Genomic DNA, 26,087 nt, shown 5'->3' with positions numbered 1-26,087 from the left:
GTGGAATCATCGCTGCTGTCTTCCTGATATTTCTCGTCAGAATCATTGCTGGAATCTGTTTCTTCGAAGCTTTCACCTTCTTCATCGTTCTCGGAATGGTTCTTCTTCTTTGCGCTTGCCACCAGCGGCGCCCAACCAGCTCTGCACCTTGGTATCAGCGTCCACCTCTTCTTCGACTGCTTCTTCATCTTCGAGATCGACCAGCTCTTCGAGAATGCTGAAGTGTTTCTTCATCAACTTCTTCTTTTCCTCGAGCAACGTCTGCTCCGCATCGATTTTACGTAGCTGCAACTCTTTCGCTGACCTCCTTGATCCCACAGACTTCACCGAAGCGGCTTTCGATGATTTCGTGGTTCCCACGGGTTTCCTCGATTTCGAATTCTCCATCTCCTTTGTTGCAGATGAAGTTTTGGTCTTCTTCCCGCCGCTGGTTTTCTCCGGCTTCAAATTTACGGCCTTCTTCGCTGTAGCAGTGTTCCTGGCAACCCTTGTAGCACCCGCCTTCTTCTTATTCACTTTGCACTTTGCACAGTTCCACTTCTTACTCTCAACACTTCGGTTCACACCCACGCAACTAAAATGACTCCACTCATCACAATCGTCGCACTGTATCATTCGGCTATTATCCACTTACTTACACGTCCCACAGCAGTGACCGACATTGACGACCGTTTTTGCGGATACAGAATGGCTTATTTCTTTGGGAGGAGTTTTGTTGGTTAAGGGATGAAGCTTTTCAGAAGACGTCGCTTTGGTATTCTTGGCAGTGCCTTGTTTCGTATTGCCGTTCTCAGAATAGAGGCCAGAAGCAACGGACTTAAGTTGAAGGGGGGTATCACTCTTCGCCTTGGGGGACCTACTAGCTAAGCTCTTACCTTGTTGGGCAGCAGTGGCTGCGGTGCTGGCTGAATCAGACATCCTTCAGTAAACGTTTTTTAAATATTATTTTTGTTACTTGCGTGGCGCGTAGCAAAGGAAAAGGTTGTTTCCGAGTTTGTAACACTCCTCTCTTATTCGTTCAAAGTTCGGTGCGTTTTAAAAACCTACGATAGAAACATAACTTTGATGAAAAGGACTTAAATTCGATGTTTCTTTATCTCACGTTTAGTAACTTCTCCTATTCGCTTCCTGCTGTCTTGATTCTTATTGGCTGCCTTCCGCTAGCCACCTTTAACATTAGTTATGCTAAATTATTTTTTCTTTAAACATTTCTCAATGAAATTCTCACCTCTACTCAACAGGTTGTACCTAATTAGGTGTCTTCTGAACCAGCGCGTATCCGTAATTGCCCTTTGCTCAAGCGACCTCACTTAATTTCCGCACTATTGCATACAGTTCGCACTTTTAGCCTAAGCAGATTCTTCTGCTCAACTTCGCACCTAACGCGAATTTATTCTGTTTTGTTATTGTTTATTTTCGTCCTACGACTTTCCCGCCGAATAAACCGCTTTATTTTCTCTCGCTCTTTTTCTCTGTTCAAATAACTGTCATCAACTTGAGTGCGTTCAGTGCTGCCCGTTTAGTAGCCCCGTTCAGTAACACCGGCGTAGGTAACGTAATCATCTTCCCCGTGCTTCGTAAGTTGAAAACATTTAGATCGCTTGTTGAACAGTGAAATTCGAACACCAAACAACTGTTTCAACTTAGTGACAGTGTCGGCGAAAGAAAACTGTATGGTTTGGCAGAATAAAATTAACATATTTTTCTTGAACGTCAATGCTGAGGCTCATCAGCAGGCGAACTTTTGCTTCGTCATCCAGATTTTCACCGTCTTTCAGGAACAGATCCTGGTACTTCTGGAACCATCGATCGAATTCCAAACCGTTTTCGGGATCGTAGCAAAACTCCTTGATGTTTGACAGTCGATGATGAATTCTGGACCGCTCGCTGGCCGGACCGGGGCTTCTTGATTGTTGAATCGTTCCATCATAGCCATCAAGTTAGCGTTTTGTACAGCCATCTGTCAGTTTTGTTCGGGCATCTGACGATTTTGCTCCATGATGATTTCAAGCAATCTCGACTTTTCGGTTGGTGGTGCCATTTTTCGTTGACTGAAAACGTGTGTTCTTCAATTCTCGTCGCCAAAATGTTGTACTTTCTTAAATGAAAAAGCTTTCTTATAAAAGTAGACTTCATTCGACAAAAAGCAAAATTGGAGTGAACTAAATTTTCACTTTTTGATTTTCCTTAGTGATAAATGGTTGCTATGCTAGTAAAGAAAGCACTCGCCTACTAGTCGGGTGGTAATACACAGAAAATAGAATTTGGAAAAAAAATCGACGATGATGGAGATTTTAGAGACGGAAAAATTTAGGAATTTTTCCCAGATTTTACTGATTTTTTAAATTCTATGTTTTCAAAATTAAATCTTTTATGTTAATATGAATTTTGGATTTCTATCTTTTGATTAGGAAAATATTATTAGATTGGTGATGCTAATTGATTTTTCTCGAGTAAAATGTATAAAAGATCTTAAGATGACTTTTCAATAAACTTAATGGAAAATGCATCAATCGTTTCGTTTTGCTATTTGTCATTGGCAAGGTTGCCAGATTTCCCGGTTTATATGGTAAAAAATTTGGGAAAGTTTGGTATGGCCCGGTTTCCCGGATTTCATTAAAATAAAGCCGCTTTCATTTTATAGCACTCATAAAGGGCTCACGAAGTTCTTTCAAATAGTTGAATCTTGAATAAATGATGAACAAGCTTTTCACAGCTTCGGTCAAGTAAAAAAATGGAGTTGTTTTGTATGTAAATCGCATGGAAATAGGAAACGCCATGAAAATATCCAAAAATGGAAAAGGGGTGGTTAATAAAAATGGCGCACGTGGTGCCCAAAAATTATGAACGTTGTACTTTTTTTCATTAAAGGTATCTCAAAACATCACTAAACAGATTGCCACAAAGTTTGCACATGTTTAAAAAGTTATTTTCAACAACCACAGTGTTGTATTTTTTTTCTCGAAAACAGTCCCCATATCATAGAGGGTAAAAAGGTTATATAAGGAGCGGATTTGGTTTGGCTCCAAAGAGAAGTTGAATTCGAATGCAACACAGCATGAAGCCTGGTTAGCCTGGTAAAACAATAATCCCCGGTCCACTGGTGACATGAATTTGATCATGAAATATATTGATATGAAGTATTATGAATTTTCATTATTTTTTCTCTTCTTTTCTTTACCAGTTGTACAATATGGATTCGTGACATTGTTCGTAGCAGCGTTTCCTCTAGCTCCGCTTTTTGCACTTCTAAACAACATTGCCGAGATTCGACTGGATGCCTACAAAATGGTTACGCAATCTCGCAGACCGCTTGCCGAACGGGTGGAAGACATTGGAGCATGGTACGGAATACTCAAAATCATCACCTATACCGCGGTCGTGTCAAACGTAACTCAACATCATTTAAAAATTAATACGGGTATTCTAATGAGTTTGTTTAACTAGGCATTTGTGATAGCATACACCAGCGACTTTATTCCTCGAATGGTCTACAAATATGTCTACTCGCCTCATTTTTCACTGCACGGTTATATCGAGCATTCGCTCTCAGGTAATACGAGTTTGTTTGAAAGTTTATGTTCTGTCATCCCGCAGCTATGGTTTGAAAATTATATTTGAGCATTTTTGTATGACAACCTGATACACAACCTGATGTGTGCAAAGGTCTGTAAGATAGTTGCTTGATCGCTGTCTCATAGCTGTCGGATGACTGAATCAAACGCGCGCTAAAACCTCGATCCTCTCGATCAGTGTTCAACACGTCCGACTACAAGGAGGAATGGGGCACGAAAACTGAAGACGATCCGGACACCTGCCTTTATCGGGGCTACAGAAATGGTCCAAGCGACACCGAACAGTACGGTTTGAGTCCTCACTATTGGCACGTGTTTGCGGCTCGGCTTGCTTTCGTAGTCGTGTTCGAACATATCGTGTTTGTCCTAACCGGGATCATGCAGTTCATCATACCGGATATTCCGGTCGAGGTCAAGACGCAAATCCAGCGGGAGCTGATGTTGGCCAAGGAAGCGAAGTACCAGCATGGGTTGAAGAAATCGCGCGAGAATGACTACGAGGAAATTTTGCACGTGCTTCGTGAGCAGAGCAACAACAGTCGACAAGGTGAGTAGTATGGGCACAGCTAGTGATAATTTGAAGATTCTTGTGACAACATCAGAAAAAGGTAGGCTACCAGTTCGTTATCTGAACAAACGGAACAATTGTGTCTGCGCTTCTACACGAAGAAAGTTGAAGAAAACATAAGGTACATTTGCTCGTTCAATTACCAACACATCCACCTTATGTGGATCATCTACCTATTCTCTCATCATTGCAATAATGGAATTAGAAGTTTTTGTTTTCAAACAGCTGCCAAAACACACCTTTTTACTCCGTACATAATTTCGTTGTCTCCGAATACGCTCAAAACTGACGTCTCCCAATCAAAACTTTGAGGGCTGAAGCTGTTTTAGGCCTAACATTTCAGTATATTTGGTTCTAGTAAATTTTAACTTTTTTTGGTTTGTAGGGGAGATGAGGACATAACGAGCACCCAGTACAAAGTCAGCACTCCTCTTTTCTACAGAAGTACGTATTTTCTTGAATAAATTTTCATAAGGAACAGTCTAGTAGTTCCTAATTATTAATGTTTCAGAAAAAAAGAAAGCTTCTTTTACATTTTACAGAAATATTTAAAAAAAACTAACTTATTTCGCAAGTTACGGAAAAATTATAATTTTCGAGTATCGGAAAATACGCTTCATGGATCGATAAATAATCATGATATACAGGGTTTGTACGGAAAGTAATAGGACTGACTGTTTTCCGCCGCGACTGTACTTCGGAGCGTACCCGCGACTCCGACAAACACCGACAATGTGTCGAAGGTCTTCCAGCACGGTCTTCATCGCAGACCTCTTCCAGGCCTTCCAAAAAGGCTTGGTGCCAGCGAAACACACCACGTCTTGCTAAAGCAACATTTGAGTAACCTGCTTGAACATTTCAAACGTCTCTGTCGCAGATTTACTGAGTTTCACACAGAATTTTATCGCGTTCTGGTTTAACGAACGCTGTATTTTCGGCTTGCACCACTCACAGAAACACGTCGCGCGAAAATGGCTCTCCTGGTTCTCCCGTTGCTAGGAGACAAACAAAAAGCGGCTCGTTCGTTAGCTAGGAACACCCTCCCTCTACCTTATCCAGTCGGCGCGGACACGCTCCGAAGTACAGTCGTGGCGGAAAACAGTCAGTCCTATTACTTTCCGGACAAACCCTGTATAATGTACACACTGCTGCATGATGTTCACATTGTTACTCAAGTTTCACCATAATTAAAGTATTTATGTTTCACTATAATCAATTTTAAAGTTCGTTTTTACTACAACTTTGACTCGATATTTTTTTGCTATACAACATGACGAATGTGTTAAGGAAACTCGAACAGCAATTTTCTGGAAACATGCCGAGTAGTTATACGACCTTCTTAAAACTGACCGAAACTTTGTTATTTTTCTCAGTTTTGTTCTGATAGTTCTTTTTTATGTGTTTGAAGACATAAAAATAAAGAAAATTGGTTGTAAAATTTCGTTGGAATTTTCACACAAGTTTCGTGGGCTAGCATGTACATCTGTTCTTTGGACGTCATTCAAGTTGATATATGTTGCAAGTTACCTCAGTTGACGGTACACTGCACACTGCGTGGATAGTAAATAGGTTTTTTTTCACCACCTTCGTATGGATCCACTCACATTGTTCGATATTGTAGTGATGAGTGCGATTAAAGGCGACACTTATAAGCGCTAATCGTCTTAACAAATTTTACTTTTTGCTTCGAAGAAACGATCTTGTTAACTGGCTACATAGATGGAACGAGGATGAGTTTGATCGGTGACTTTTCCCGATTATCCAAAAGGTAAGCCTCCAGTTTGGATTTATAAGATTGGACCTGAGTCGAATTTTTTGTCGAATGTTTTCGCATCTTATGTCCAATCATTAAAAGCGTTACTCTACCGTGTATTATCGCCTAACTTTTTCTTAAAGCTATCGATACTCGCTTATGGATTTTTCTATTTTCATATTTCTATTTTCTTTCTCTTGATAAAACTGTATCAAGTAATCAATTGTAAATAATTCAAAACAAGTTTGACTCTTTAAATCTTGAAGAATGTGGCGTTTAGAATAAGGAAACTATAAACAAGGATTTAGTTCTTGAATACAAGCAAATGTTCAATTGAGACAAACTGTAGGGGGACTAAAAGATATTTTCAGATAGTAGGTAAGAGGTATTCTATTTCTATTTTTGTTTATATTTAGAGGATTTCAACCTTTTCAGTCATCCGTCCTAGTTTGAGGTATTATTATTACATACCACTAAGTCGATTAGGGGTGATTTTCGAATTTCTAACACCCTGGGGTCTAAAAAGCTTCGCTTTGATTCAAAACTCATCCATCATTTTTAGCATAATTTGTAAGTAACGTTTACATGAGTAATTTTGAACTTTTATGTTCACATGTCCCATACAAACATAAAAATTCTTAATTGTATATTAAAATTTGAAAAATCTACATCATCTGATTTCTTCTGTAAAACTGAGGCTGCTAACAGTATTTGTGCCAATTTATAAATAATTATTTAAGGAAATTACCTAGCAAAATATTGCTTGAAAAGTAGTAATGCAATACTGTTGTGCAGTTTCCTTATTGCCTTCGGCGTCTCCTCCTGAGGATGGGGCTACTCCTCTTAAACGCACGCGCCGGAACACGCTCTCGCCCCTGTTGCAACTCGATGACCTTCCATGGCATCAGTTCGACGACCTCCACCGGGATCTGGCACGATGATCTCCAGTGGCTTCCGGTCCGACGACCTTCCATGGCTCTGGCCCGACGACCTTTCATGGCTCTGGTCTCGGCGCTCTTCTTCTTTCACTTCGACGCCTTTCCTAAGGCCTAGTGGTCCAGCTCGACGACCTTCACTTGGCTTTCCAGTCCGACGACATTCCATGGCACCGGCTTGACGACCTTCCGTGGTACCCCGCTCGTAAGTCCTCAGTGGCTTCTGCCCCCACGATCACCACCTGATTCGAAGACCTACCAGTGGCTCTTTCCCGACGACCGCATTCGTGATCCCAGCCAGCCCTTCGACCTTCCATGGCACCGGTCCGACGATCTCCCAGTGGCTCCGGTCCGACGACCTTGTTTGGTTCCGGCTCGACGCTCTTCTTTTGGCCCGACGCCTCACCAATGGCACGACGACCTTCCTCTGGCTCCAGGCTTGTCGACCTTCCTATGGATTCCGTAAAAACCCCACCAAGAGCAATGATTTTTATTTCAGCGGGTAACAATGTAAAGTATCGGATTTCCATGGTTTTACCAATGACCATGGATAATATTTCCAACAGTACGCAATGTCGATCGATTTGAAGAAATGCTATTCCAGTTAGGAAATGTCACCCAACTTAAAAAAAACAGGCAATTTCTACGATAAAATCGGGCAAAACCGGTACATTTTTACTACAGGGCATTCTTGTCAAATTTTTCAGGTTCGCCACCTGCCGTCGGTATTGTGAACCTGCAAAATCTGAGAACAAAAAATTCAAAAACAGAAAATGGTTGAATTTGTGTTCTAAGTGTCATGTCAGTGTGATCAGTTGTTTTACCATGAAAAACTGGAAACTTATTTAAACATGAACTTTATATTTTTGGGCTTCCCAATGTATGGAAAATCGCCATTTTTTTCATAGTCACGCTGCTTAACAATACCCCTTTTTCATGGTTATTTTCGCCAAAACGATGAAATGTATGGTCGAAAACTAATTCCAATGTGCATTCACGGTATCGAGGACGTTAATAATCATTGTGTAAACCATACAATTTATAGTCTGTGAATATGGAATTCATCGTTTTTTCACGGTGCAATCCTATTCGGGATACCACTATCCAACAGCTTTTTTGCCTAGAACCTAGTCCACACTAGGCAAATCGGACTGCTATTTAGCTTACTAAAGCCTAGTCCACACTAGGAAACGGTTCGTCTCGAGACGGTCTCAGCGTCTCCCATTTTCTTCGGGAGACACTGAGACCGTCTCAGGTTTCCAACAACAACAACAGACAACAAAGTTCGTCTCATAACAAAAATCGCAGTTCATGTTGCCTTGTGTGGACTAGGCTTAAGACTTGTTTGTGATAGGCATGATATGCACGTCTCAAATCTCTCGACAAGTATGGAAGACCTTCAGCAACCAAGATGTAAACATAAACAAGTCTCAGCAAACGAAACGGCAGTTCAAGTTGTCGAGTGTGGACTAGGTATAGTAAGATACGATGTTGCGGTCTTGGACAAAGTTGTTCCGCGGGAAATTTCCATCGTAGAATTTATAAATTGGCATAAAAACCATTAGCAGCCTCGATTCCACAAAAGAAACAAAAATGATTTTTTTAAAACAAAATATTCGATATTTCCATACAAACATAAAAGTTTAAAATTTATGCGTTTATGCAAAAAATCATGAATGAGTTTTGAGCCAAAACGAAGTTTTTTAGACCCCTGGGTTCAAGAAACTCAAAAACGATCCCAAATCGACCCAGTCTATTATAACATGATTATAGAATACAAACACTCAACATGTATAGGCATTCAAAAACCCCAAGTATTGTTATTATAGGATTATAGAATACAAGAACTCAATATTAAAATACACCGACATGTTTTAGTGCGCGACTCCAGGTGATCAATTTCGAGCTTTCGGTGAACCCGTCACTGTCACTGTCAAGTTTCAATTTAAATCTTTTGGATCTTTTTACGATTGTGGATTTAGGTACATTATTCACTTTCTCGTCCAGGCAAATGATATGAACAAGTTATAGATCTTCTTGATTTAGGGAAATGCACTATTTAGGGAAATGTACTATAAAAACCGTTCTTCTAAATTTTCTCAATCTTGCCCCAACCACTCATTTTAAACTGCAATGCACATTTGACACAGCTCTAAACCGTTTGACAGTTAATGAGACACGAGGGGAGTTGCCAGTTTTTTAAATCTGTTGGATCTAATTTCGTTGGTCCATTTATTGTATAAATAAGACCCAAGAATAGACTATGGATGCAGTTGCTCTCATGCCAAGAAAAAAGTTGATTTGAAATTGGATGGACCAAACTTTGATGGGAATTCGGGTCAAAATCGGCTGTTTGGACCAGGGATCAGTTGCTATAAGAATTGATCCAAAACAGGGGCAATTTGGACATAACGGCACCCGGTTCAGTAACCCAATTCTTGTATATATCAGACCCAAATAATAAACCGGAAATAAAGTTGCCCTGAAGACGGCCCAAGCAACCAATAGTCCCATAAAATATTCACAAAAAAGTTTACTCAGCCCCATCATTGATATAAAGTACGTTTTAAGCAGCTCAAAATTTTAGTTCTTATTGATACTATCAAGTTCCAAAATAAGTCTTAATGACCTACTATTCAGCTTCCAATGACCTTTTAATTCAGCTTCCAGAAAATCGTTAAATGAGCCAAAAATTCTCTCTATCTCAGTTACACCCTTGGCATCGGTTCATATCACCTCCTCTTGATTATTTACTTCAGTACATGGTGCCGCCATGATGCTACGCGCCGGAGTCCAAACTCGACAATATGCTTAATAGCTTCTTTCCTACAATTCCTACATACATGGTTGGTCCGCACTTCTCAAATCCGACAGTGCGCTGTCTAAATCGCATCGTTATCTTCTACGATTAAAAGAGCACCACACTTCATTCCGAAATACTCTACACTCGTTTCCGAGTACAGCCGAAGCCAAGTGCCGAGCAAAACCGGTGCCCCAATAGCAACACTACTTTGTGAGCAGGAGAAATCCCGAAACACACAACTGAAGTGCATTTTTTTCCTTCTGTTCCTACCACAGAAGGCAAACAAACACCACGAAACGATATTGCTTCTTCTTCTTCCTTTTCTTGTTTGGAAAGAACCAAGCCTACTGAGTTGCTTTAGCGCTGCTCCCCTACACTTAATGTGATGATTTTTTTCTCTTGCTCTCACCCTGGCGAAGCGTTCTCTGCTCTTCGATTGGGTGTACGCCCGGCGTCTTAACAGAGCAGGGCAAGTGTTTCAGAACGAAAAGTTCACTGAGTTGCATTTTTCAAGCCGCTCGGGGAGAAATGGACAACCATGCCTACATATATCGTATCAGAATGGTCACTGAAGTATCAAATTGCTTATTGAAAAAAATACTTGCCCGGCTTGGAGATCGAACCTCGAACTTCGTGATGAAAATCGAACACGCTACCACTAGACCACGCCTAGATGTTGTTCTTATTGAAACTAACACTCGAAGTGGTAATAGCGCACCGCCCAACCAGACAGTCAGCCAGCCAGCCAGGAAGAAAGCACCTCAATGCACATTTTGTGACTTAGTAAATCCTGTTTTGAGCACTTTTGTACCCTTTATAAGACTTGAGTTCCTTACAACGTACATAAAGATCACTTTTGCAACTTTCAAGTTCATTAAAGAGTACATATAGTTCACTATTGGAATTGAACAAAATAAGTCACATACGACGTACATATTAGTTAATTTTGCAATTTTCAAGTTCATTAATGAGTACATAAAGGTCACTCAAGGGAATTGGGCAGTTGATTCTCTTTGTCAGCCAATATGTAATTTTCAAAGCCTTCATTCAAGTAAATATGTGACTTTTGGTTGCTTGGGAGTTCCATGGTCCTTTTAGCTGGTTAGTTAGTAAGTTAGAACAGTTTATTTAGGTATGAAAAAGTAATAATTTTTCACCACAGGTGCACTGATTCATCTTAATTATGCAGGAAATTGCTTGTAATACTTGATTCTAAATGCCTAGTAATTATATTTTTGTTTCTTTCTATTCTCATTTTAGGGGCCCGGGGCAGCTGGGCAAGACGCCTCAGTCGCCTGAGTGATGGCCTGGACGCACATGTGGAAGTATCCAATCGACCTCGTCAATCGCTGGAATCGACCGTATGGGAGGTCACATAGCAGTAGTGAAAACTCGTAGCTGTAGTCATATTTATTTGGTTCCTAGTATTATCACTTAAAATTAAGTTAAACCAAACTGTTAAATGGCAATGTACAAAAACAATACATTTTACAATATCATTTATAATACATATCGTCTAACTGTTTAGCCGGTTCTTTTGACTCTGTCGGGAGCATCGAGGCTTGGTTCTGAAGACAGCCGGATCTAGTGAGTTGTAGGGTGGGTTTTCGTTGACACAGACGATGTTCCTCAATCGGCGATGTTCGTTCTTCTCTAGTAAATGCGGAGCAAGCAACAGAAACAGTTGCTCAGTCCAGGAGGGCAGCCCACAGCTGGAAAAGCACAACTCCCAATAGGGCAACCCTAGATGGGCGATGCTCATACGCAAATACTCGGTGAAAGTGTCCGCCAGAAATTGCCACTTGAAACTACTCATCTCGAGCAAGAAGATCTTCGGATTGGACGTTTCCGGCGTTTCGTACACCAGACACACTTTGGCAAGATCGGTAATTGTGCTCAGTTCGAAGATTTTGCTCCTCGAGTTTAGATTCAATTGGTTCAAATATCCTGAAGCGGAGTCTATGTAATTCGATTGGCGTATGATGGGTGGGATCGTTACGGCAGTGTTGGGACATGAACTCAGTATCGTGTCGATGTTATCTCGAACCAGGGTGATTTGAATGAGATGCGGTATGTGGATGTGGCCCACTCGCCGGATATCATTAGCTGCAATATAATGTTAATAATATAACTTATCATTAAAAGTTCCACATGGGTTTCTTTATAATCCAACTATTTGCGCCGGGGGTCTTTATGTCTACTTCAAATTTGAAAGTTTGATTCATTTTTACGACTTAAAAACTCGTGTATATTCTCAGATTTTCAACGTTTTTATTTTTCGACTTAGATTTGGTTAGATTCTTTTGTGAATAAAATAAAACCATATTTCGTAGCTACATAAAGGAAGATACGGTCAAAATTTGGTCAAGGGAAAACGCGTGTACATCGGTGAAAACGTTTATTTAAAAAATTAAATTAAATTTCTTTTTCAAGTTTAATTAGTATAAAATCCAGGAAAAATATTCAGTTAGGCTTCCGCTTTTCCAAATCCGAATTGCCGGGCTTTCTTTAGGTTCCGCTTGACAATAGCCCAGTATTTCTCAATTGAGCGGAGCTCTGGCGTGTTGGGAGGGTTCTTGTCCTAGGGAACCACCTGCACGTTGTAGGCGGCGTACCACTCCATGGCCTTTTACCGTAATGGCAAGATGACAAATTCGGCCAAAACAGTACGGAACAACCGTATTTCTTCAGGAAAGGCAGCAGACGTTCTTTCGCGAAAATGTTTTGGGTGACAGTCCCGGAAGCTATGAAAATGCTGCTTTTCAAGCCACAGGTACAGATGGCTTGCCAAACCAGATATTTCTTCGCAAACTTTGACAGTTTCATGTGCTTGAAAATATCTGCTACCTTTCCCCTTCCTTTTGCCGTATAAAACTCCTGTCCCGGAAGCTGCTTGTAGTCGGCTTTGACGTAGGTTTCGTCGTCCATTACCACGCAGTCAAACTTCGTCAGCATCGTCGTGTACAGCCTCCGGGATCGCGCTTTGGCCGTCATATTTTGTTTATCATCGCGATTTGGATTCACTACCTTCTTGTAAGTCGATAGTCCGGCTCGTTTTTTGGCTCGATGCACGGTTGTAGACGATACACCCAGCTCATTTGCGGCATCTCGGAGAGAGAAGTTAGGGTTTCGCTTGAAACTACCGGCAACTCTCTTTGTCGTCTGAGCAGCTTCCTTCTTCTTCTTCTTCTTCTTCTTCTTCTTCTATTCGTGGTTTCTCTGAAACCACTTTTGGATCGGCGGCTATGGCCATATATCCAGAGCAGCTTCCGGTTTTCGATTTTCCTCCGATCCAGACTTCCTGGCTGTCGACAAACGTTCCCCAAACGCTTTAATTACATTTGTAACGGTTGATTTGGCAACTTTTAGCGATTTTGCCAGCTTTGCGTGCGAGTAGCACGGATTTTCGCGATGCGCGAGCAAAATTTTGATACGCTGCTCTTCTTCCTTGGACGGCATTTTGACAACTGAAGACTGAATTCTAAAATCAAAATAGGAGCAACATTCTACACACACTCAAAATGGAGGTGTTCAGGTTTTTTAAATGCTAAATTGAAAGAAATACGTCAAGTTGATATTGACCAAATTTTGACCGTATCACCCTTTAACTGTTTTTTTCCAACGGAAATCAAACTTGAAATCATAATACATAGCAACTTCCATTTGAAGACACCAAAGTGAGTCAACAACTTCTTTAAGAGTTTTGAAAGCAATAATGACAATAAATCTCTTTTCATATCAAACAATGGTCGAACAACTGCATTCTCATGCCATTAGCGCGCGCTCCTCAAAACGTGGGACCAAAAGTACATATCAAAGCAGGTAAAAAACATTATTTTTCCGTGCTTTGCAGAGTGTTTGCAGTAGAGATGTACCGAATAGTGGTATTCGGCGAACGGCCGAATACCGAATATGGACCTTTTCAACTATTCGGCCAAACGAATATTCGGCCGAATATTCGGTCGAATATTCAATTGAGTTTTTAATGAAAAAAAACCTAAGCGATTATTTCAATGCTTTCTATGTCTTCCATATTAATCCCCTCATGTTTGGAGTCGAATATTCTCCACCAGATGATGTTATCGGATGATGTATTACAAGATACTTTTTAAGAAGGGGCCTTTTTTGTTGTTGTACGTTTGTTTAAAGAGGGTTTTAAGCATCAAACTTTTACCCTCAGCAGGTATCTTTCTGATTTTTAAAATGTCACCAATAATTGAAAAGACATCAGATGATTAGTCGCTTCTAGGACGTTTATTATCAAAGAGATTGCGTTCCAATGAAATCTGCTGTAAAACATGTCGAAACAGGTGCCAAGCTATTTGAAATTGCTTCTCTGATATTGAATTAGATGGAGGTCGAATTTAAGCAAGGTGTCTTCAAAATAGTTGTTGAAAAGATAGATGATCTTTAACCTTAAGCATACCATACTTTCAACCACACGTATCCACACAATCAGGCATTCAGAGGACAATTGTTGAAAAAAAAATTAAAAAGTTCAAAATTTATGTATGTTTTTGAATTTATATTTTTTTTAATCGTTATTGGACACAAAATCTAAATAATTTTAAAGAGCAATTTGAGTTTTTTATTTGATTTAGCAAATAATCTGCAAAGTTGGGGTTTACCCAAGCAAAGCTCGGGAAGATGTAAAAAATATCTGGACAACCCGGCCAGATTTGACTTCTCTGGATTCTTTACTGGATTTATGGGCAAGCCCAGAAAATCTGGAATAAACTATAATCAAAGTATAAAGCGATACCGTTCAGCATTCTCCTGAACGATCTACAGTGAAAGATACGCGGATACACCATAGATGTTTTGCTGAATCCATAAGTTTTTAATGATTGTGTAGCTTTTACATCATTACTTTTGGATATTTTATAAATTATCCAAAATTCTTTGAAAAAATAACAAGTCTGTAGTAGATATTCGGCCTATTGGCCTATTCGGCCGAATACTTAGCTCAACTATTCGGTGAGCCGAATATTCGGCTTAACGGTTTTTCGGCGGTATTCGGCGCCGAATATTCGGCCGACCGAATATTCGGTACATCTCTAGTTTGCAGCAAAACTGACCTCAAGTTTCAACCTATAATCTAAGTATCATATTATTAATGTAATCTATAATGGGAATGCTGGTAATGTTGTTACGGACTCTCCGTAACAACTGGGAGTACAAAGTATCGGGAAGTAAAGGCAAAGTAAGAAATATATTTTGAATTGTATACTTCTTAGAGTAGGATAAGTATATCAACTCCCAGGTCCTTCGCCCTCCATTCCTATCCCTCTGAAGCTGACAGCATAATTCGGCGAAAAACTCGGGCAGTACAACTGGCAACGCTGTTGGAAATTTGACGTTTCCACGAGAGAGGAGAGAAAAAGCCGGGCAAGATTGAGTGGCGTGAAAGGTTAGCTGGTGGGTCGAGAACGAAGCCACGAGGATTTTGTCTTTGTCGTCGTCAGAGAGCAGACGTGTTTCCCCGTGCACCCAGCTCCGTGGAACAGTCAACCCACGTGCTCAGGAGGTTCTCCAGACTGACCGCCAACCTAAGTCTGCGTTCCGGAAGTGCCCTTAGCTCTCGACAGTGCCTTCGCTATTGGGCAGAATATAGGCTTCCTGGCAATTCCGCGCATCCGGTCCTGATCGCCGCCAGGGGTTGTTAGGGGGCGGACCAAGGGTCCGATAAATCCGGTTCTGCTAGCTGTGACCAGGCGCCTTGGCATTCGGGGAACGACCAAGAACCTCGGGGACCGAGCCTAGGAGCCTCTGGCCGCCACCGCGCTACACTGGTGGCCGCCCAGGTGCAAGACGTCATCCACGTGCCAGCTACTTTTCAAGGGGCACCCGCGCGGCTTCCAACACCCGCCGGGGATACCCACCGCCGTGGACACAAGGATACAAAACGACCAGGTTGAATGTCCATATCCGCACGCTGGACCCACCTGCCGGCCATCCTCTGGTTTCTGTCGCTGCACACACACATCCGCAAGTATAAGCATCCCAAATTGTCATACGTGTTCCGTCAAGGGCCCCAACGTTCCTGAACGGCCGCATCGTCCCTTTCCCCTTCCCTAACAAAAATGTGACCCAATAAATAACCCGTAAAATGTATGAAATCGAATAATTATTGCATGCCCGAAACCCCCGATTCATTGGCCTCCCACTTTCGCTGCACCCTACTCCGGAGTTGTGAATTCGCCTCAGGTAAGAGAAGCCGACCCTGTGTATAACGACGACTGAGCTAGCCATCGTTACAATGTCATGGGAATGGAGTTGTCATAATAAATTGCATAATATCAGGAAATCTATAGAGGCTCCAAATGGTAGATTAGAATATGGAGAACAAACTTTTGCATGTAGCCAACATAAAAAAAATAAAGTTTAGAGGTTCCGCAAACGCGATCTTTGAAAAATAGTCTACCTTTTAAAGATTCGATTTTTAAAAAAATCTGGGCCCTAAAATTTTCATTAATTTTTTTTTTTTTTGGTTAAAAGACTACATGTTAAAAATAAAACTTAAACAAAATTAGTATCAAAATTCTAAATCAGCAAGCAATTTTGTAGAAACAAAAATTTTTTTTTGTCCAAATTTTTTTTATTTATCTGGTACTTAGGATACATTTTTTTTTAAACCAATGCCATGGTATATGCGGAGCTACGACGAAAGGCAGTTAAACGAGCTTGTAGACGCGACAAGAGAGCCTGGACAAATTCTCTAGCCAAAGAGGGAGAGTGAGCAGCCGCGAATAGAAATATCCAATTACTTTATGACATTTCTCGCCACCTTAGTGGTGCAAGGACTAATGCAAGAATGCCGCTAAAAGACCGCGCAGGCCAGTTTTTGACTGATCAAACAGATCAGCTCAAACGATGGACTGAGCACTTAGAACAACTTTTTCGAGTCACGAATAGCGATGGCCATCATGATGGCTTACTGCAGTAAGTCGCATTAGCTAATCAAAGATACATCTTTTTTTTAATCTCGTTTCCATATGCTGAAATTTGATTGTTTTGCGTCACGCGTTTGATAATTTCGAAATTTCGTTCAACCCAACATTAATTTGTATGATATCAGCTAGCAGAATTTTGTGTAGTATTTTTAACCCCTAGAAGTATGCAGTACACCAATACTTATTCTTTCAAATGACGTTTTACAGAAAAAACGTAAAATTTAATTTAAAAATTACTGCAATTGGTACCATATGCGATATGACATCACTAATATATCGAAAACTATAAATGTTCAAACGTTTTCAATTGATTTTTCATTTAAAACAATGTTTATTGTAACTTACCCTTTTATTTTAGTATGGTGAAAATCGCATGTTATTTTGTAAAATTAAAAATAACTGGTGAAACCAATAACTTTTCTGACTTCGTTAATTTGATGTCCCATCAACCTTAACACTTTTTATGTACTAGAGGAGAGGTATGATAATCCGTGGTCAATAAGTTTTTAGAAGTAGTTTAAGTTAAAGTGTTGCATGATGCCCCAGTAGACGGTATGTAGCCTTGAAATATGGTTTTATTATATTTACAAAAAAAAGTCTAACCAAATGTAACTCGCCAAATAAAAATGTTGGAAATCTGAAAAAATTCACGTATTTTTATTATTAAGGGTAGATCTTATTATCCCCGGCGCAAACCCGTCAGGCAATAAAAAAAATCCCCATATCAGATTAGGATTTCAGATTAAATATCAGATTAGTATTTATTTCAAATTTCAGATTTCAGATTTCAGATTCATAATAGTATTACGGATTTCAGATTTTAAAATTTAAGATTTCAGTTTCAGATTTCAGATTCAGATTTCAGATTCAGATTTCAGATTCAGATTTCAGATTCAGATTTCAGATTCAGATTTCAGATTCAGATTCAGATTCAGATTTCAGATTTCAGATTTCAGATTTCAGATTTCAGATTTCAGATTCAGATTCAGATTCAGATTTCAGATTCAGATTTAAGATTCAGATTTCAGATTCAGATTTCAGTTTCAGATTTCAGATTCTGATTTCAGATTCAGATTTCAGATTCAGATTTCAGATTCAGATTTCAAATTCAGATTTCAGATTCAGATTTCAGATTCAGATTTCAGATTCAGATTTCAGATTCAGATTTCAGATTCAGATTTCAGATTCAGATTTCAGATTCAGATTTCAGATTCAGATTTCAGATTCAGATTTCAGATTCAGATTTCAGATTCAGATTTCAGATTCAGATTTCAGATTCAGATTTCAGATTCAGATTTCAGATTCAGATTTCAGATTCAGATTTCAGATTCAGATTTCAGATTCAGATTTCAGATTCAGATTTCAGATTCAGATTTCAGATTCAGATTTCAGATTCAGATTTCAGATTCAGATTTCAGATTCAGATTTCAGATTCAGATTTCAGATTCAGATTTCAGATTCAGATTTCAGATTCAGATTTCAGATTCAGATTTCAGATTCAGATTTCTGATTCAGATTTCAGATTCAGATTTCATGTTTCAGATTTCAGATTTCAGATTCGGATTTCAGATTCAGATTTCAGATTCAGATTTCAGATTCAGATATCAGATTCTTATTTCAGATTTAGATTTCAGATTCAGATTTCAGATTCAGATGTCAGATTCAGATTTCAGATTCAGATTTCAGATTCAGATTTCAGATTCAGATTTCAGATTCAGATTTCAGATTCAGATTTCAGATTCAGATTTCAGATTCAGATTCAGATTTCAGATTTCAGATTCAGATTTCAGATTCAGATTTCAGATTCAGATTTCAGATTCAGATTTCAGATTCAGATTTCAGATTCAGATTTCAGATTCAGATTTCAGATTCAGATTTCAGATTCAGATTTCAGATTCAGATTTCAGATTCAGATTTCAGATTCAGATTTCAGATTCAGATTTCAGATTCAGATTTCAGATTCAGATTTCAGATTCAGATTTCAGATTCAGATTTCAGATTCAGATTTCAGATTCAGATTTCAGATTCAGATTTCAGATTCAGATTTCAGATTCAGATTTCAAATTCAGATTTCAGATTCAGATTTCAGATTCAGATTTCAGATTCAGATTTCAGATTCAGATTTCAGATTCAGATTTCAGATTCAGATTTCAGATTCAGATTTCAGATTCAGATTTCAGATTCAGATTTCAGATTCAGATTTCAGATTCAGATTTCAGATTCAGATTTCAGATTCAGATTTCAGATTCAGATTTCAGATTCAGATTTCAGATTCAGATTTCAGATTCAGATTTCAGATTCAGATTTCAGATTCAGATTTCAGATTCAGATTTCAGATTCAGATTTCAGATTCAGATTTCAGATTCAGATTTCAGATTCAGATTTCAGATTCAGATTTCAGATTCAGATTTCAGATTCAGATTTCAGATTCAGATTTCAGATTCAGATTTCAGATTCAGATTTCAGATTCAGATTTCAGATTCAGATTTCAGATTCAGATTTCAGATTCAGATTTCAGATTCAGATTTCAGATTCAGATTTCAGATTCAGATTTCAGATTCAGATTTCAGATTCAGATTTCAGATTCAGATTTCAGATTCTGTAAATTTATTTTTCGGCATATCGGTGAAAAGTAGTTATGAAATTGATAAAGATGGATAGAGAAGTGAGAAGAAAATTTACAGATGTTGAAAAGAGCGAAAGAGCATTTTTGCGAGGAAACTTATTAACGTACACCATACTTTACCCTGCAACATTTCATTATTTAGGAGAAGTAGTACCGGGATAGAGGTGGCACTACCTTAACCTATACAATGAAATCTGGTTGGTCCGAAGTCTACATGTGGTGAACACGTATACTCCGGACGGGCCCGTCCGGAGTATACGTGTTCACCACATGTAGACTTCGGACCAACCAGATTTCATTGTATAGGTTAAGGTAGTGCCACCTCTATCCCGGTACTACTTCTCCTAAATAATGAAATGTTGCAGGGTAAAGTATGGTGTACGTTAATAAGTTTCCTCGCAAAAATGCTCTTTCGCTCTTTTCAACATCTGTAAATTTTCTTCTCACTTCTCTATCCATCTTTATCAATTTCATAACTACTTTTCACCGATATGCCGAAAAATAAATTTACAAAATTAATTAACGGTGGTTAACTTATCTTAAAAAAAGATTTCAGATTCAGATTTCAGATTCAGATTTCAGATTCAGATTTCAGATTCAGATTTCAGATTCAGATTTCAGATTCAGATTTCAGATTCAGATTTCAGATTCAGATTTCAGATTCAGATTTCAGATTCAGATTTCAGATTCAGATTTCAGATTCAGATTTCAGATTCAGATTTCAGATTCAGATTTAAGATTCAGATTTCAGATTCAGATTTCAGATTCAAATCTCAGATTCAGATTTCAGATTCAGATTCCAGATTTTGATTTAAGATTCAGATTTCAGATTCTGATCTCAGTTTCAGAATGTTCGTTCAACTATTCGTTGGCAGACTTACGCGAATACTGGTAGCTCCAATAAAAGTTAAATCCATCAGTTGATAGATAGAATCGTTTCATATCGTCCGGAAGGTAGATATTGTGCCTCGATTCCCATGCCGTAACCTGAGCCTTCTCGCATGGCAGACGCTTCTCGCAGGTCACGTTCGTTATCCGGGGAATGCTATCTACAAATTTCTGAAAAATGTAGTAAATTGGCTTGACTTCTGAACGGTTTGCCATTGTCACTTACTCAACACCTTTGCCAACCCGAGGGACAGATTCTCGTAGAACATATCATCCAGATCAACGACATTTTTAATCGCAGTCATTGGCTTTGCGGTGGGAGAATTACTTTTCAGATCGAGTCAAAAACTGCACACAATTATTTGATCGATATTTCAGATTCTTGTCCAACAGTTGCTATGGTGGTATTTTATTTTGATATTTCTTTTTCTGTCCGTTATTTGCCTTAACTGGTGTGGGTAGAGTTGATAAACAACCTGTTGCTTCTATTAATATACTTCTGATTCGTTTAAGTACAATAATGAGTAGAACCTGGTAAGTAATTTATTGAAGCTCATTGTTATGTTTAATTCTCGGTTTTTTTTTTCAATGGATTAGACGGAAACAGACGAATTTGAATGTTATACCGACAGTTGTGAATTGCGTGCCAGAATACAACAGTCTTGTGCAATTTTGTAGAATAAAAATCGTTTTTTTTTCGTATTAACCGTCAATAAATACAGGTTTTCTTGATAAGCCTGAAACTGCAGAAAGCACATATTCGGCAACATTACAGTTAGAAAACATTTCTTCTTGATTTTTTTTTTATTGAAATCGTAGATTCAAAATAACAATAATACATACAATATTCTGAAATTTTCAAAAAATTAATGCGTCCACGTAGGTCCACGTGGACATGACCCAAACCCTTACCAAACTCTACGTGGGCAAGCGTGGACAACTCATTATAATAAAATATGAAAACTAAAAGCTGATTTTGAATCAATTTATTGTCTTGCCTCAATGTTCTGGTTTCAGAGATACAGACCCCGTTCGTTTTTGGCAACATTCGATTTTGGCAACACAAAATGTACGGGCGTGTTGCCAATATCGAACGGGGTCTGTATACAACGTTGTGAAAAATTCAATTCTAAAATTTTTCGAAAATGTAAAAGATAAAACAGATTGAAGTGCGTTTATTTGGGAGGGTGCCGTTCGTCAAGCTATTATAAACACCCAATGGAAAAGGTAATATTACAACTATTCCATTGGGTATTTGATATTGATGACATCGACTTATTGAACAATTGTGTTGAAGACTGCGAAACAATTAAATATAGTTTTAAAAATATCGAAAATTGCATATAGTTTCAAAAAATTCTGAAATTTCCTCAAAATGGCAGATTAAGCTAAAAAAACGAATTGAAAACTTCAATAACTTTTTTTTTTTGAAAGAATATAAAAGCCTATGATTAATTTCGAGGCGCTGATTACAAATATTCATGTAGTTTTTGGCATAGAAGACAAAAGCTGCTATCGCCTAAGGAATATTGGCCATCGCCTGTATGCTGCGAGACTTGCTGGTTAATAAGGCACCACGATTAAATTGGTTCAGATTGAAAAAAAAAAATGCCAAAAAATGATACATTTAGTAAGATTCTGGAAATAATTTATCGGTCTGATCAAATTTTTCAGAAATCGGTATGTTTTGCTAAATATCGGTATTCGTTAAAAACCGATTCTTGGTGAAAAATTTCGACAAAAAATTTTATGAATACTAGAAAATCAGTTTGTGTGGCATCGCTGATGACGGCCGCAAGCGTTTGCCTTATTGCTTGATTTTTTTTCTCGCTACGTTTATTTTCTTGCGTTTGCATTAGTATTTTAAAATGGCGGTTACAACTTCGATTTGAGCCAGGTATTATATTATATACCCGCCTTGGATTTGAGCGTATAAAATACATAGCTATGTTTTAAAGAATTGAGTTCATATTTCCCGATAGCATACCAATATAATTTAAAAAAAAAATAGCAATTTTTTAACTTTAAACAATAAATAAATTGAAAAAAAAAATTGAAATTTTTATCATAACATAAAATTGAGAGCAAAGAGAAATTCGCGAACGGTTGTCATGGACCAAGGAATATTTAAATTAACCAAGGAATCTTTAAATATTCCTTGGTCATGGACCAAATCAAAGTTCTTCGTAATAATGATGAATATACTCTGGGACCGAGTGAAACGGCAAACTGCACCGTTTTAAGGAAAATCAATTGTTGATAAAATTATTTAAACCTATTGGATGCAAATATGTTAAATGAAAAAAAAATCTTTGAAAAGCATTCAAATTGAACAACATTTGAATTTAAGAAATCTGCAACCTCGTTTTGCCCCTTCCAAATGAAAATTTTCCGCCACCAGTGCTTCCCAACAAATGCAACAGCACGCTCATCCGTCAAAATTTGGCAAAGTAGAACAAACGCTTGCGAAAAAGTGGCAGCAGTACCAAGCAGCGAGAAGTCATTTTTCGTTGTACAATATTTTTTTGTGTTTTTCGGTGCATTTTTGCGGAAATTTTCTGCAATTTGCATTGGGTACCAGCGGTAAACGGCGGTTTCCCACTTCGGTAAGTACCCGGATCTCGTATTTGTGTTAGGTATGTTAGTTTTGCGATTCGTTTTGATTGCTGTTGCCGATTGGTAATTTTGCAATGTCGGCGGTACCGAAAAACAAGCTTTTGCTCCATTGTATAGATTCAGCTGCTCCCCAACTAGAGCGGATATAATTATTCTTTTAAGTATTTCAAGGGTAAGCGTTGTCGGGAGCATCGATAGTAGCTTGTGAGCAGGCAGTCTCCTGCTGATTGATTTCCTTTAATTAGGTCACGAGGAGTGGATCACATCGATTTTCGATGCAATGAGATTTTTGATGTTACTTAAATGTTCGCTCATATTGATCTTAAAACGTGTCCTTGAATATGAGTGGTCATTATGGGTTATATTTCCGATTGTATGCGGTCAAGCTTCCGTTAGCGATAGTTGTTAGACTTGTTGGTTGAAATTCTTATTGGAATTCTAACCAAATAATACAAACTGTAGAACAAGTTTCCAAAAAGGTTTATTGCCAAAATAACCAAACGGACTCATTTCAAATCGCTTATCAGACAATTTTTTTCGGTTCGTTATTTCCGATCTTCTCCGACAACTTTATTCTGAACCCTTATTTTTGTTATTCATTTGTGTAAAAAGAATTTTTTGGTAAACATAATTTTCTGCTAAATTTTTAATTTAGTTTTTAGACATCAAGTGAGGAAAAATACGTTTTTGGTATAATTCGTTTATTTGAAACGACTCATACCACAGGTTTTAAGAACTAGAATAGATTTAGGGAAAATAGCAAAGGAATGGTTGATCGCTTTTAAGAAGAGGTAGATTTCGAACATGTAATCAATGTCTATCGCAGCTAATACATGTCTTACAGGCATGTAGGGTGGCTTTCCTCGGACTAATAGGAAGCCTATTAAATCCACTCTGGCAGCTAGGTGGTCCTCACATGAACAAATAATATGCTCGATGTCTTGGCCACAGCCACACAAATTGCTGCCAACCATATTTATACGATAAAGTACCGCATCCCAGGAATGATGATTAGACATGAGACGGGAGAATATACGAAAAAATCCCGGCTCAGGTCCAACCAACGATGCCACATTTTGATCGGTATTATCAGTTTCTTCTCTTTCTGTTATATTGAGACTTTTATGGGTGAGAATAAGATACACTGATAATACCGATCAAAATGTGGCATCGTTGGGTCCAACCTATTAAGCCAGGGTTTGCGGCTTACCTTCGGAATAATCGAGTGGAACCACCGGTCCAACTCATCTTCGTCCCATTTGCGCTGCCAGTTGACGAGAGCGTTCCGACGAATCAAAAAGTAGAATTCATTTAAGGAAATTTGAAGCATATAAATAACGCCTCAAGTCAGGAAAAATAGGTTATTTTATTTTAATTTATTTATTTATTTTTATTTGAAAATTTTAGGTAATATTTTTATTTTTTCACTTGAGCTTTACCCGACTTACATTAATAATACTTATATATTGAATGTAATTTGAAATATTCGATTTTATGGTACCTTACGTTATCATTCCAATTTTGCTAGATCTTATTTGTACATTTACACGAAGCAGAAAGATGAGTTCCGAGGAAAACACTGAACCTACAGTCGCAGAGCCAACTGTCGCTGAAACAAATGAAGAGGTAAATCCAGAATTCTCCATGAAAATGAATTAGACGTTCCCTGTTTCTTATTTTTGTTATTTCACCCAATCACAGGAGCAGCAGCAATCGGTTAGCGAGCTCGAGAAACAGGAGGAAGCAAAAATGAAGGCCAAATATGGTGGCAATGTGGGCCTCGGAGGTCCACGCGGCCTAGGAGGTCATTCGGCATTTTTGCAGAAACGACTTCAGAAAGGGCAGAAATATTTCGACTCAGGTGATTATCAAATGGCGAAGCAAAAGGGCGGTGGCGTAAAGCAGGTGTTTGCCAACAAAGTGCCCACCGGTGAAGCGATTCCGACGCCGGAAACCGTGCCAGTGAGAAAAACCTCGATAATCCAGACCTGTAACAAATTTCAAAACAGTTAAGTGAAATCAGCTTCACTATCCTCATCATATACTAAATTGCCCCCCTATCTCCCCGATGAGCCCGAGTTCCCCGTGCTCGTATCGTATAATTTTTAAGTTCTCCTCTTATTTTGCTGTGTGGGTAATATATTTTAAAGAAGTCGTAGCTGCGAGCCTCTGAAAGAAGAAAAAGTACGAATAGTTTGCAACCCGTATGTGGTGTTGCCCAATTTGGCCATGTTTTCGGTCGCTCCCGTGTCTTTAGAATTACGTTTTTTAATCACTCAAAACTGTTCGTTAATCTTGATACCATCTCTCGCTTATACATCAAGTAATATTCATAAATTAAAATGCATTATTTCAAACTTAAAGTGTAGGAATTAATAAATAAAAAAATGGTATAGGTTTTTTCGTTAAGGCAACCGATTAGAGTTTATGGACAACCTGACCTGAGAAAAGTGTCTGTTGAATAGAAGAGAAATTCCGTTGCACAGCCGTGGATAAAATGGTCTTGGAATGGGTTCGATGCCACTTAGAGCTGCATAGAGCAAAAGTCTATCGCTAGCGTTACTTTAATCAGTGGGATCGAACCGGTGGTTTTTCTGTGCATACAGGTGCTGCTTCATCGTCCATTTATGTACATGTGAATAAATTTTAAATGCTATGGTGAAGTGTTTTATCAGTAGTTGATGTATTACAATTCCGCTTTCAAGTTCTTTTTAGTATATTTCGGTGGTGTCGAACAATTATGACTACTCAAAACTATTTGAAAGTAAAACTGTGTAAAGAGTAAGTAAAGCAATAAATTCGGAGCCAAACATTACATATCCAGTAAAGATAGATCATCAAAATCACCATGGGTGCCTGCATTATCTGATCCTGAAACTAGCTACGGAACACAGACCTCTCTCACGAACCTTATCAAAAAATTGGCTGACGCCATGGTCAGTCAAAAAAGGAAAAATCAGCCCAGAAGAACTTAAGTCGCCAGCAAAAAAGATTCAAACAAATCAGTAAACAGAAGCGTGCTGCCCAAACATCTTCAACAAAACATCCAGCCCAACAGAATCAGGAAACGGAATAACACGGCCTCAGCACCGAAACGGACAAACCACCCATCAGCGAAAATCACCACTGAAGTAGAAAGGTAAGAGAAATATTTTCAATCTTATGAAACATACCTACTACATGCCCCCGGCCTATGTTCTGAACAAAGTAGAAACACCAGATTTTGTATTTTATGTCTTAGGAACAAATTTGAAACCAATGAATTACTTGAAGTCTCCAGAATTTTCTGTCATACAATTTTTTGTTGTCATTAAGTCCATTAAATCATCATCTAACGCCCAAGTTAAGCTGTTTTTCAACTTTAAACATG

General features: G+C 38.6%; 3 protein-coding genes across 10 annotated transcripts in view; 2 read left to right on the top strand and 1 right to left on the bottom strand.

Annotated features, from left to right (window-relative positions):
* LOC129746807 (anoctamin-4) overlaps window positions 1-11,159 on the top strand; it is a 42,503-nt gene extending 31,344 nt beyond the window's left edge. For all 6 annotated transcript variants that reach the window (XM_055740690.1, XM_055740689.1, XM_055740693.1 and 3 more), the window contains exons 11-14: window positions 3,185-3,390; window positions 3,448-3,553; window positions 3,754-4,122; window positions 10,895-11,159. In XM_055740690.1, coding sequence (XP_055596665.1) covers window positions 3,185-3,390; window positions 3,448-3,553; window positions 3,754-4,122; window positions 10,895-11,013 — 800 coding nt within the window. In that variant the 3' untranslated portion in view covers window positions 11,014-11,159. The remainder of the gene's footprint in view (window positions 1-3,184; window positions 3,391-3,447; window positions 3,554-3,753; window positions 4,123-10,894) is intronic.
* On the bottom strand, window positions 11,046-20,472 carry LOC129746809 (tubulin polyglutamylase complex subunit 2). Of its 2 annotated transcripts, none has more exons than XM_055740695.1 (3): window positions 20,328-20,472; window positions 20,095-20,262; window positions 11,046-11,740 (listed from the first exon to the last, which is right to left on the bottom strand). In XM_055740695.1, the coding sequence occupies exons 1-3, from the start codon at window positions 20,404-20,406 to the stop codon at window positions 11,151-11,153; spliced, it is 837 nt and encodes a 278-aa protein (XP_055596670.1). In that variant the 5' UTR covers window positions 20,407-20,472; the 3' UTR covers window positions 11,046-11,150. The 2 variants fall into 2 exon arrangements, with proteins under 2 accessions (XP_055596670.1, XP_055596669.1); XM_055740694.1 differs by having other exon boundaries at window positions 20,095-20,272; window positions 20,335-20,472.
* A 2,080-nt stretch (window positions 20,473-22,552) lies between these two features.
* Window positions 22,553-25,373, top strand: LOC129745664 (alpha-endosulfine). 2 transcript variants are annotated; one of them, XM_055738924.1, is made up of 3 exons: window positions 22,553-22,707; window positions 24,246-24,343; window positions 24,419-25,373. In XM_055738924.1, exons 2-3 carry the CDS (start codon window positions 24,278-24,280, stop codon window positions 24,728-24,730), a joined length of 378 nt encoding a protein of 125 aa, XP_055594899.1. In that variant the 5' UTR covers window positions 22,553-22,707; window positions 24,246-24,277; the 3' UTR covers window positions 24,731-25,373. The 2 variants fall into 2 exon arrangements, with proteins under 2 accessions (XP_055594899.1, XP_055594900.1); XM_055738925.1 differs by lacking the exon at window positions 22,553-22,707 and adding an exon at window positions 22,867-22,889.
* The last annotated feature ends 714 nt before the right edge of the window (window positions 25,374-26,087 follow it).

The sequence above is a fragment of the Uranotaenia lowii genome, chromosome 2 (genome assembly GCF_029784155.1).
Source record: "Uranotaenia lowii strain MFRU-FL chromosome 2, ASM2978415v1, whole genome shotgun sequence".
In the NCBI taxonomy this organism is placed as follows: Eukaryota; Metazoa; Arthropoda; class Insecta; order Diptera; family Culicidae; genus Uranotaenia; species Uranotaenia lowii.
Note: the sequence above shows the minus strand (reverse complement) of the source record. Positions and strands in the feature narration are given on the sequence as shown.